Here is a 12,096-nt window from a genome sequence, read left to right on the forward strand (position 1 = left end):
GTATACTCCTAGCAAGTGGATAAATTAATATTCTACCCTGCCATCCCAGTCAGTCTTTTAGTATGAAAACTGGAATGTTCCATTTAAACTTGAGTGTGTCAGGCTACTATTTATGTATGTAATAATGAAACATCTGATTAACAGCTGTCATGGAAATGATCAGATGGAGAGTATTGACATCCTTTTTAGTTATGAAATGCCATCTTCCTCGTCTAACTGTGACTTAAAAATAAAAACTGTTAAAGTTGTCATATGGAGTTCAGTTGTCTTGTTCAAATTCATATTTTTAATATTCTTTCCCCCTTGGGATTGCACATTTGCACACATGCTCACATTCTGGCTGCATCAGCTGTTCTTTGACCATTTGCTTTGCCTGCAGCTTTATTTTTTTATTGTCTCTCTAACAACTTTTCTGTTGAGAACACGTGGATTTGTTTTTATTTGTTTATTTGCTCAGATTAAAACTCTTATCAGCTCTGTATGCCTTCAAGGCATTTTTACCTGATGGGTATTGGCAATGCATTTTTTTTTTTTTAATGCTACAATACTAGTCCCTAGTTGGTCCCTCTCAAGATTGGTAGCTGAGGCCTTTGGGTAAGGGAGTCATTTGCACTGAACCCCCAGTGTCTTTCATAGCTGATCATTCCTTCAGCATTAGTAGTTTCTCCCTTGGCAGAGAACTGTTATCCATACTTGCTGGTCCACAGGCATCCATGCAGAATTGTGGTTGTCTGCCCAGGAGTCCTGACTCCGCTTCACCTCCCAGCTTCCCTCTTTGTGCACTCATTGGCCATGCAGTTCCATTGGGGATGAACTACCAGGAAAAAAATCTTTTTCACAAGTGAAAAGGCAGAGAAGGTGCATATAGTGGTACAGACCAAGGCTTCTGCTCCCAGCCTTTTCTCCCTTCCCTTTATGGACTGTGACACCACAAAGTACCTTGAATTTGAAGAAGAGGTGGATTTCTGCAGAAATAGGTATCTGTCCCTTCCATAGGCCAGCGGGGGATATCAGGTGACTGATGCAGACTTTTTTTTCTTTTTTTTGGCTTTAAAATGCAGAGTTAGCAGTGGAGCTGTTACATTTTGATTTAAGTTTGTTTAAGGTTGTTCTTGTCTTTGCTCATCATAGATGTGCAATTGGGGATAGAGAACATCTATGGAAATTAAGCAGTCACGATACAGAACCGTGCAAAATGGAAAAAAAACCTGAGCAAATATATTTATATATAAACTCTTTTTCCCCAGCCCTCTGTGACATGCATCCAATGAGGGCGCTGTTTCTTATTCCAAGAAATCCTCCTCCACGGCTAAAATCCAAGAAATGGTACGTAGTAGTTACCTATTTCATGCAATCTGTTTTATAGTTTCCTTTTCAACATAACAACAAGTATGCCATGAAATAAAGGAAGTACTAATTTACTGTTATAAGGAAATAGTAACAGTTTAAGTTGGCTAAATCACTCTTTTCTTATCTTCTTATGGCATTAAATCAAAGGACAATAAGATGATATACATTAATTATTTTTTATTTTATTTTATTTTAGGGAAATGTTTTTTGAATCATGAGACAATAATAAAAATAAGCTGCTCTGGTGACAGAGCATCATATTAGGGTGACAAATTATACCACAACTCATTCTTGTCTTTTGCTGCATTCCTAATTTGCAATATATTTTCTGAGATACAAGATGATAAAGAAACAAGACCAGTACCATAGCTGCCTCGATGCTACATTGAAAGGAGCTATTAAAATTAACGAAGGCCTTCACAATAATTATTGTAAACATTTGAGACTGCGCATGTGCTTGCCAGCTGAGAAGAGTCCATGAACATTGCAGGATTCTCTCCCCACCCACTACCCCTTTGTCATTATTACATACAACTGACATGTATGAAACAATATTGTTTACTAGAAAGAGTTTTTCTATAGATTGAATGTGGTGCAAGAGTACATGTAAGTGTTAAAAAATATGCTGCATGAATTCTGTGAGTGTGAGGCTGAATGCAGAAGTTCTGTCATAGAGAAATTACAGGTACTCCTCACTTAACGTCATCCTGGTTAACGTTGTTTCATTATTACACCGCTGATCGATTAGAGAATATACTCATTTAAAGTTGCACAATGTTCAGTTATAATGTTGCTTGCCCGCCACCTGCTAGTAGATAACTATTGTGACGTAATTGGATTTGCTTAACGTCGTTTCACTTGAAGTCGCATTTTGCAAGAACGTAACTATGACATTAAGTGAGGAGCAGCTGTATAATGTGATGTGACCTTTTATACTAATGTATAAATAACCTTTTTGTCATTGTCATCTTGATCCTTGTCGTCTTGGTAGAGCAGTGCTCTTCTATATACATGTATATATCTGTGCACATATATGCACAGATGCTGTAGGTGTTAAAGACAGGAAATCAGATTAAGTGTTTGCACACCTCTTGCTTATGCTTTTCTTTGTAGAAACCTTACTATCTTTAAAAAATACAAAAAAAAACCCTTCAGGAAGTCCATTTTAAATAAGCTTTGTAAAAGGTAGAGTATGAATATTTATCTATAAGATTTTTTGAGAGATAAGAAACATGTTTGTTTTAATTTGTCCATTCATTATAGTGTTTAAAATCCAAGCACAACAGCATTTTGCAAATGCCCAAGGATTAAAAAGTGAAGTTGACTAAAAATGCTGCTGATTTTAACCTGTTTTCATTGATCATGATGGATTCCAGAGAAGAAGAAAACTGTATAAATGCTAAAAAGTTCAGTTTTTAAAAAATATTTTTCACTCATTGCTCTAAGGATTTTTTTTAGAAGCAGAGGTAAAACAGGATTTATTAAAATGATGCTTATACTGACAATTTCTCTTTAATACAGTAGGCTGTCAGGACTAATCGTAACTTTAACAAGATGCACTTTGATTTGCCGAACATGACTACTGTCTTAAGCAAACCAGGATGAGCCAGACCACTTTAGAGAAGTTTCGTAGAGTTACACTGGGGGTGAATTTGATTCCTTGGGCCTGAAATGAATGAATTGTGTGACATTGTCAACTGTTGAAAATGTTAAGTATGTTTGTTATGGCCATTCAGGTTAAAAAAAGATTAATTTTTTTAAATTCCTACAAAGATACCTCACTAAGGCAGGTGTGTATAAAGGCAGTTTGGTATTACTTGAGGATGGGATGTTGGCATTGGCGATATTCCCACATCTTTTTTGAACCTCTGTAAGAAGGGAACCTAGCAAATTTGGGGCACCTGCTCTCTGATTTCGCAATCTGAGCATGGTGTCCAGCACCATTTTCAAATGGCCATCTCTCAGTTTCTGGGGAGGGGCAGGGCTTCCAGGGCTCCTCAGCCAATCGATCAGAGGTGTTATGGGGCCTGCTGCGCTCTGCCACAGTGCTGCCACCACTCCCCCCGCCGTTATGTTTCAGGATGCCAGGGCTTCCCACCCTTTGGTTTTGTAGCTCCCCCCCACCCCAAGTGATTTTGCATGGTTTCCTAGTCATGGAGACCAACTTTAAATTTGCTGTTTCAATAAAAATTGCAAAATCACAAATTTGGTAGTCTGTATATGTAAGGTACCAGTAATCACTCTTTTGGGAGAACTTTCTTATTAGGAGAGGGAATTGAGGGGTTTAAATATAATTTGGAAGAACTGAAAACGGTTTTATAAATTTTCTGCCTTTTTTCTCTTCTCTTTCAGGTCAAAAAAGTTTTTTAGCTTTATAGAAGGTTGTTTAGTGAAGAACTACATGCAGAGGCCTTCTACAGAACAGCTTTTAAAACATCCTTTTATACGTGATCAGCCAAATGAAAGGCAAGTCCGAATCCAGCTGAAGGATCATATAGACAGGACCAGAAAGAAGAGAGGAGAGAAAGGTATGCAGACCTTTAAAAATTAGTTTGTTTTTTAGATGTTTAATAAAAAATAATCAGTAAGTATTATTGCAAATAGAAGAAAAAAGGACATTGTTTTTTTTATAATTGAACTTCCACATGGAAAGATTCCTTTCAAATTTTGTCTTGCCTTTTCTACACACAGTTTTAATTGTAAGAATATCTCATAGTTTCACTCAACTACAGTATTACCTACATAACCTAAATATCACACTATCTACAAAGATATTTGGGATTGTGTACCCTCTCATATTTGTTTTGCTTATACATTCATTCCTGGAGTTATGCCATAATTGGAATTTACATTAAGTAAAGATGCTGAAGTATTTGGATATAGACAAATATAGCAGCTGTATCGCTATCAAAGGACACTGATACAAGCTGTTAGGATACAACTGTCACTGTGTGCATAATTCTGTAGCGAGACACATGTAGCAAAACCTCTCCAACTTTAACTGCTTCGTCCAGGGTCACAACAGGAATGTACGTTTGTCCATGCCCTTTTTCTTTGGGTACTTGAACAGGAGGTGTTAAAATTTTTGTTAGGCTGTGAAGAGATACAACTTCAAAACATTTAAAAGGGAAGGGGGGCTTGTTTGTGGACCATACATCAGCTCTTATGATAAAACTGCTGTCTGTATACCTATGACAATAAGTGGAGTTAAATTTGAAGAAGACAGGTTTACCATTACAACAATTTAGCACTAAATGTAATGGTATTGGAGCGGACAGGCCTAACTCTTATTGTAGTATTATATTTATATACCGGTGTTACTGTTACCTCTGTGTCTGCCCTGAATAATTTCTGATGTTTAGAATCAGACAAGGAATTTGGTATCATCAAAGGTACTTCATTAAAAGTTAGTGGGCAGGAGCATATCCTGCTTTAGGGACAAAGGAAGCCTTGTTTTCTGCTCTCAATGTGTCTAGCTATGTTGCAGTTTGACAATTTGCTCCACAATCAGAATTGTATTAGTCTGGTACTGGTACAGCAGGTGGATGATGACTGTGCTGATGCTAGACCAATGGTAGGAGCCTATGGATAAAACTAATGGTGTTTCCTTGGGTGTCTCAGCTGAGGTCATAAATGAATAGTTCCAATGGGCTTTATGTAAACCTGGTTGACTTTAAGCTATTCAGAATGGGATCATGGAGAATCTAAATACCATATTTTTCTAGAATACATAACATCATCTGACCCCAGCACTCTTTCCTGCCCAGGGCAGGGGGTCAGACTCTATGATCTGTTGAGGTCCCTTCCGACCCTAGCATCTATGAATCCTAGAATGTAACATCACCATCTTTTTTAAAGCTGGAATGAAGTAAAAAATATCTTTACTTATAGTAACTGACTAGCAGTTAAGGAGCACAGCCTGCTTGTTCTGCTCCCTGTGAGTGGTGTGCAGATTTTACCTTCAGGTTTGCCCTTAGTGATGTACTGGTATTACTGTATTGCTTGCAAACATAGCACACTTAAATTTCCGGGAGCTTGGGGGGGCGCGGGGCTGTTGTACACAAAAAAAAAAGGTATTTTAAAGTAGTAGAAAAAAAAAATGTAATAGCTACCTAGCATGTTATTTCCTCTCTTAATTGCCAGATGAGACAGAGTATGAATATAGTGGAAGTGAGGAAGAAGAGGAGGAAGTGCCTGAACAAGAAGGAGAACCAAGGTAACAAATACTGGTGGGAGACCATTGAGCAGTCTAGATCAATACATTTTAAACCTGCATTGATAAATCTCATCGAATCATTACATAGATTATTCAGCATGCACATTAGTATCGTGTGACTGTGAAAGATTTCAAAGTTTACTCAGATTTCTCAAGATTTCGAAGCTTTCCATCTTGGCTACTGTAAATACTGACGTTTCTTAGAACTACTTGGGTATGGGAGGTTCACAGTGAACAAGCTTGGGTCTAAGTAAAGAAGCAAGTGAAGCTCTCCTTAATCAGCTATCTCCCAGACTTTTAAAGAAAAACCATGGGATTCTGGCTTGGGAACTCGAGTTGGTTCTTATTTTCTCTGACCTGATTTTACACCTTCTAGGGAGAGTGCATATTTGATATGCATCCAGTGTCTTGGTTGTGAAAGAAATGAGATTAATAAAAGATGTAATTAAGTTAAACTTTAATGCCTATGCTTCAGGGTAGGTATACAATGGCCCATCAGGCTTTATGGTATGGGCAACTTCACTTTTTTCCTATTTGTAGCTCCATTGTCAACGTGCCTGGAGAATCAACCCTCCGACGTGATTTCCTGAGGCTGCAGCAGGAAAACAAGGAGCGGTCCGAGGCCCTTCGGAGACAGCAGCTGCTCCAGGAACAGCAACTCCGAGAGCAAGAGGAATACAAGAGGCAGCTGCTGGCAGAAAGACAGAAACGCATAGAGCAGCAGAAAGAGCAAAGGAGGCGGCTGGAAGAGGTAGCAATAGAAGAGTTCCTAAGAGTTTTTCTGCCCCAGTTGTTAAGAAATATTCCTAGTTGACCCAACAGAGAAATGCATAGCTGTTGGCTAGTGCATCTATAAAAAAAAAAAAAAAAAAAAAAGGGGGGGAGCATTTAGAAAGGCTCTTAAATCCAGATTTGCTCCCTCAATAGATATAAGGTGTTTCACTTCCAAGTGCTGAATACCCAGGAGTTTTCATAGGAAACTGCTGATGCTTAGACCCATTGTCTGGTCTCTTGAATGGTGATACATGTCTGCCCATTTTGTTGTCTCCACTTAGAAGACTGGGTAATAGGTTTGGACATTGAGTAGCTATAAAGAAGGGAAGACTTTTTAATTATTCATTCTTAGTTTACTTGAAACAGACTGAGGTTACTTTTAGAAATTTTTGTGGACCACACAAGTTCTTAGATTTATCATAAATACCTGTGTTTATACATTAATACATCATATGGGGAAATCTGTTTTTGATGGTGTGCTCTTATGTAGCATACCATTTGTATCAAGAACACATAATTTATACTATACATATCAAAAATAATTTTACCAATTGTCCTGGATACATTTTCCCCCATACCTTTCACATGAAGTTCTTTCGTAAGCCCCTGCTACAGGTAGACTCTTGCCCACTTACATTTTACGGATAAACTGAATAACTGTTTATATATTGCTTGGTAGTTTTCATTCAAAAACTTTTGTGACAGCACCCTGTCCCATTTGAATCCATCTTGATTTTTTTAGAAACACCAAAGTATTTTAAAAGTGCCCAAGATGTTCAGTGAAAAAAAAATAAACAAATGGGTCAGATCTTAAAAGTGGAAAGGTTTCAAAACAATTTTGAAGGCCAAAACTGGGTATGGGAGTTAAAGTGAAACCAGTCATCTGGCTCTGCAGGAAGTGCAGGATCAAATTCCAGTTGTCCTCACATGACCCTTGTTTGATTTGTTGTTTCAAGTGCTCACCCAGCCTAGTTTTTTCCAAGCATTGTAATGAGGATATAACGCTGAAACCAGGACCATCACAGCTCCATCACATTGCAGCATAAGTTTTCAAGATTCACATTATGTTCTTACAAAATTAATAATGTAACATGGAATTCAGAAGAGCTTTACAGGATGTCTCTGTCTCTCTCAAGTCATTCCCAAATATGGGAGTGAATATAGCGCTTACGTTAGGTGAACTCAACCACACATGAAGCAGGAAGGGGGGTAGGCAAGTTCTTTCTCCTGTACCCCTCTCAAATTGCCAAGATAAACTTGGTTGCTATTCCAGGTGTTGGCTTGTAGTAGTACCCACAGAAGTGAGTGGAAGCTAGCAAACTGCCTAGCCCCCATAGACGTTTGCTTTTAATATACAAGAAAAATAATTTTCTTTGAGTACCTTGGAACGTTGTGTCAGTTCAAATGGACCACATCAACTAATCTGTACAGTTTTTTTAACCCTAAATTTATTTGAATAGGAAAGTAAAACTAGTGCAAATATCAGAAATGAGATGGTGTGTGTTCTCCGTAAAGTTTAAATGCAGGGACCTTTTGGTGCATTGGAGGGTGTGTATAAAGGTGCAAAACTTGAGGGGTAAAGCAAGGGGGAGAAGTCCTCCGAATCTTTTGCCTCCCAAAAATACTCTTAAATGTATAAACCCTATAATATTACATATTTTTATACATAAGAATGTTAACTTAATCACTTTCATGCTGTATTTTAGACGCAAGTGGCAATTAGTTGCCTGTCTTTGCCCATCCTTTACTCCCATCTTTAGATTTTTGCAACATAAGCATGTTGGGTATTGGTTTTTTTCAATATTTATAGAACCACATCTGTTTTCTTTTGCTTAGTAATAGTCTTTCTCTTTTTAAAAAACATACCAGACAATGTTGAGTCAATTTGAGCTGCAAAAGGTCTTAAACCTAACTCCTGACAACTTTAGCAGCTGCCTGACTGTGCATAACGTGAGTTGATATATTAGCAAATGCAGTTGCACAGCAGACCATGAAGAGCTGAAGAAAGGAAAAAAACTGCTACATCTGTCTAGTCTTACAGATATGTCTTTATGGAATTGACAACAAAAGCAGTTTTGTAAGGGGGGAAAAAAGCGTCATTCAAAGGGAGTTTAAAAAAAAATCCCCCCCACTAAAAATGCTTAAAACCATTGAATGACTCTCTTGAGGTTTGTTGTTTGAATCTTGTATTGGAAAAAAAATTTACCTGAGTGACTCAGGAAAACATGAACCAAGACAAATTCATTAAAAGGGGTGGGGAAGAAAAATGCTTAGATAGCATCAATAGTTTGCATAACCTGAAGGAAGCCAAGACATTGAAATGCTAACAGTTTGTCCTTAACTCACCCCAAGTTTTGAGGAAACATGTAAATAATGAGCTTGGCAAAGTGGGTTTAGGCTAGCATCAGCCCATGAATTGCAGGATTCTTCCCAGCTTTTGGAACGTTAATTAAATATGAGTTTCTGGGGTGCTTGGTTAAGGTGCCTTTTTGGTGTTTCTATTTTATGTTCTGCTGCAAAAAGGAAAATTTTATGCGCTAGGCAGTGTTGCCAACTTTTTTTTTTATAATTAAAAATGAGGGCTTGTTCTTACAATGCTGGCATGGATCCTAGACAGTTTTGACTGAGACTGCTGCAAGAATGGTGTTAGGACATGTGCCAAAAGTGTACTTTCAGCAGTATTACAAGGACAATTGCTTTTTAAAAGGCATATAGGTGACTACAAAAAGCATTGTTGCAGGGACCTTTATAATTTGTGTATTACTTAAGAGGAGGAAATTATATGCTGTTAAAGTGTAGAAAATGATCTGATCAGTCTTAGGTTTTTGGTTAGTGTAAAGCTTGTGTGTGGAAAGATCAGTCAAATGACATTTTAGATATTTAGATGGTTTAAAATAAATGTGAGCTATATCTGTGATATTTAAGTGTCTGAATTTGAGCTTTTCTGCTCAGCAAAATGGAAACAACAATGCTGAGGGTAAAGAAAATGAAAAAAATACCTGAATTAATGCTTTACAGAAGCGCTGCAGAATCCAAATTGACTGTGATGGAGATTGAGTCCTATTCTATCCATATTCCCTCAATTCAGAGGGATCCAACATGGTTTTGGCTCTGGCTACTGGAACTTCAGATGGGCCTGCTTTTGGTGGAATGGATCACTGTGGCCAGAGCTTTGTTTTATAAAACCCAAAAGTAGATTATTTGCATCCAGATTCCGCTTTGTTTAAATTTTATATGCAGCTTGGGTTAGCATTGTGTAAGTGGTTCCACTTCTTATTGATGTCTAGGATGGACTAACTAGGAGTATGTTCTTATCTTTTTTATTTACCACTTCCTCCTTGATATACTTGGCACCTAGTACAAGAAATCACCGTGTATATACATTAACCTTCACGTGGCTTTAAAATGGAGTTACAGAATTCAAGTGATTTTATCTCATTAGTGGTTCCTTGTATGAACAAGGTATTGTTTGTGTTTTTATATACAAACTAGCAGTCTGCATGTGTAGCTTTATTGCCCCCTTCTGGCAAATTGTGCCAAACTTCATGGTCTGAGAGGTTAGCCATATCAAATAACCTATGATTGAGACCTGAATTAGTATATATTATAGTAGTGTAAGAGTGATGTAGCCATGAAGGTCCTGGAATTGTGTGAGGGGCAAAGATTTCTTAGGGTGATATCTTTTTAATGGACCTACTAATATAGTTGGGTTAAAGTTAGATAAACTTTTGTATGCAAGGCATTCTTCCTCAGGCCTAGTATATCCTTGCCAATATATTATAGGGGACAGTAAAAGGATAGACCATATACATTATTTCACATAAGATTTCCTTTATTTGGAATGAACAGATTTTGTTAGACTTCTGTGTCTGAGGCAGTCAGGAATCTGGTGGCTCTGTTGCTATTCCACCTGTACATCTTAAATTTCCTTTAGAGTTTCCTCCCTCACCTTCTGTTTAACAGCAAGTGGTCTGAAAATAATCTGTTCATTTCACATACAGAATCAGGAAAGTTGTAGCTGTACACTGAATACTGTATCTCTTATCTAGTTAAAGAAATTTGGAAAGTTCAATCTTTAGTCTCAATGCAACATTTTATTCTATCTTGCTAACTCCAGTATCTGTAGGAACAACACATTTTGTGTATTTTTGTGATGTGTAGTTAGAGTTTATATGCATGCTTTTCAAACCAAGGGTGAACCCACATAAGCAGCATTTACTTTCTTTTTTTTAAACTTAATCCAAAAAAATGTTACCATGTGGTGTTTTTTTTTTCTGGGCCCAAGCTGAATGCTCCTGTGAACATATCTTTACTGAGTGCTTGTTCATTAAGTAGTGTACAAAACTAGACAGAAAGGTGAATATCTTTAAAAAAGCAGAAATGCATAGTGATAATCATTTGAAGAGTTCTTCTAAAGCTGGGGAACCTCTACCTCTAGTTTTGTCATTATTCATGGCAAAAACATTTCCCCAGTCCTTCTTTATTTTTACCGTAATGGGCCCCTGTCATTGAAAGTACTCTGTTTATTTAATGTTTACTGCCTCATTTACTTTGGTACTGGATTTATGACATAGATACTTTGTTCCGGGTAGACCCACACCCTCAGACTGACCACAAACACCTCCATTCGATAAAAGGCAAATTGTATTGATATAAAGTGATAGCAGATAAGAATAATGCAAAGAATTCTATTTCTACTAGTCCTAAGGCTATTGCAGAAGGAAGGTATGTCTGGCCAGTATGCAAGCTTCACTCTGAGGTTTTTCCTTGAATGTCAGATGTCAGCAGCTTGGACGTCAAAGGCCAAGGGCCCCTCCCCTCCCCACTGCCAGTGGCATGGGTAAGATGGGCTGGTGGCATGCCCTCTGTCCATGGTGGCCTTGGGTTCCCCTCTCGATAACCTTTTGCTGCTTTCAAGTCCTATCTTCTGTATTCTTTCTCCGCTCTGATGATTTTTCGTCTCTGAGCATCATTGATTAGTTTCCCTGTGGTCATCACACTGTTCACGTTCTGACCTGTCAGCATATTCCTTTGTTCCAACAAACGCATCATATGCACACATCTTAATTTGGTTATTTACTGGTTTCCAAAACCAGAAATCTCAGGGGCTCTGCAGTTGGCCATTGTGACCTAGTGCCAGTGCTGCAGAGTCCCTTATCTCTGTTTGGGTACACTGTTCATGTTATGGAACACTGTGGTACATGTCTTCAGTTTCCTAGCCTGTCTGCTGGCTTCAGACACAGTGAGCCTTGAAGGAAACTGTCAGATACAGGATTTGGAAACCTATTAACCCTTGCTGTTCCCCTGGACAGTTGTTTTAATTCAACATCTACTTTACCTACAAGCCAATTTCTAAAAGCAAACCTTTAAATATTATATTCTAGCCATCATCTTAGGTTTTAAAGTCCATGTTCAGAGGAAGGGAAACCTGTCAAAATTGGTAAACATACTTTGTCCCTCTTGCTTGGAATTTTTTTTTTGTAAGCAGTACTAAGGCCAAATGCCTGCCATTGCATTCATTGGCAAGTTAGCTAAAGTGATTGCTGACAGAATGGTAGGACTGCTGTTGAAAAGCTCCATCTCATTATGTACTTTGGCATTTGGACAGTGTCACAGTTACCTTTCTTTAGATGTTTGGTTTAAGTACAGACTGATGGCAGAGGGTTTTTTCCCTTGTTTCTGTCTGTGAGTGGTAAACATGAAATGTTCAAGACAATTTTCTTTAAAATCTAGTCTCTTAAAATAGAATTCTGTTC

The 12,096-nt window shown here is 37.9% G+C and overlaps 1 protein-coding gene across 4 annotated transcripts in view; it reads left to right on the forward strand.

Annotated features, from left to right (window-relative positions):
- MAP4K4 (mitogen-activated protein kinase kinase kinase kinase 4) overlaps positions 1-12,096 on the forward strand; it is a 217,776-nt gene that overhangs the window by 160,839 nt on the left and 44,841 nt on the right. For all 4 annotated transcript variants that reach the window (XM_090020650.1, XM_090020658.1, XM_090020664.1 and 1 more), the window contains exons 9-12: positions 1,248-1,326; positions 3,703-3,878; positions 5,494-5,566; positions 6,107-6,317. In XM_090020650.1, the coding sequence (XP_089876776.1) occupies positions 1,248-1,326; positions 3,703-3,878; positions 5,494-5,566; positions 6,107-6,317 (539 nt within the window). The remainder of the gene's footprint in view (positions 1-1,247; positions 1,327-3,702; positions 3,879-5,493; positions 5,567-6,106; positions 6,318-12,096) is intronic.

This window comes from Crocodylus siamensis, chromosome 1, assembly GCF_052110815.1.
Source record: "Crocodylus siamensis isolate JL-2025a chromosome 1, ASM5211081v1, whole genome shotgun sequence".
NCBI classification, from domain to species: Eukaryota; Metazoa; Chordata; order Crocodylia; family Crocodylidae; genus Crocodylus; species Crocodylus siamensis.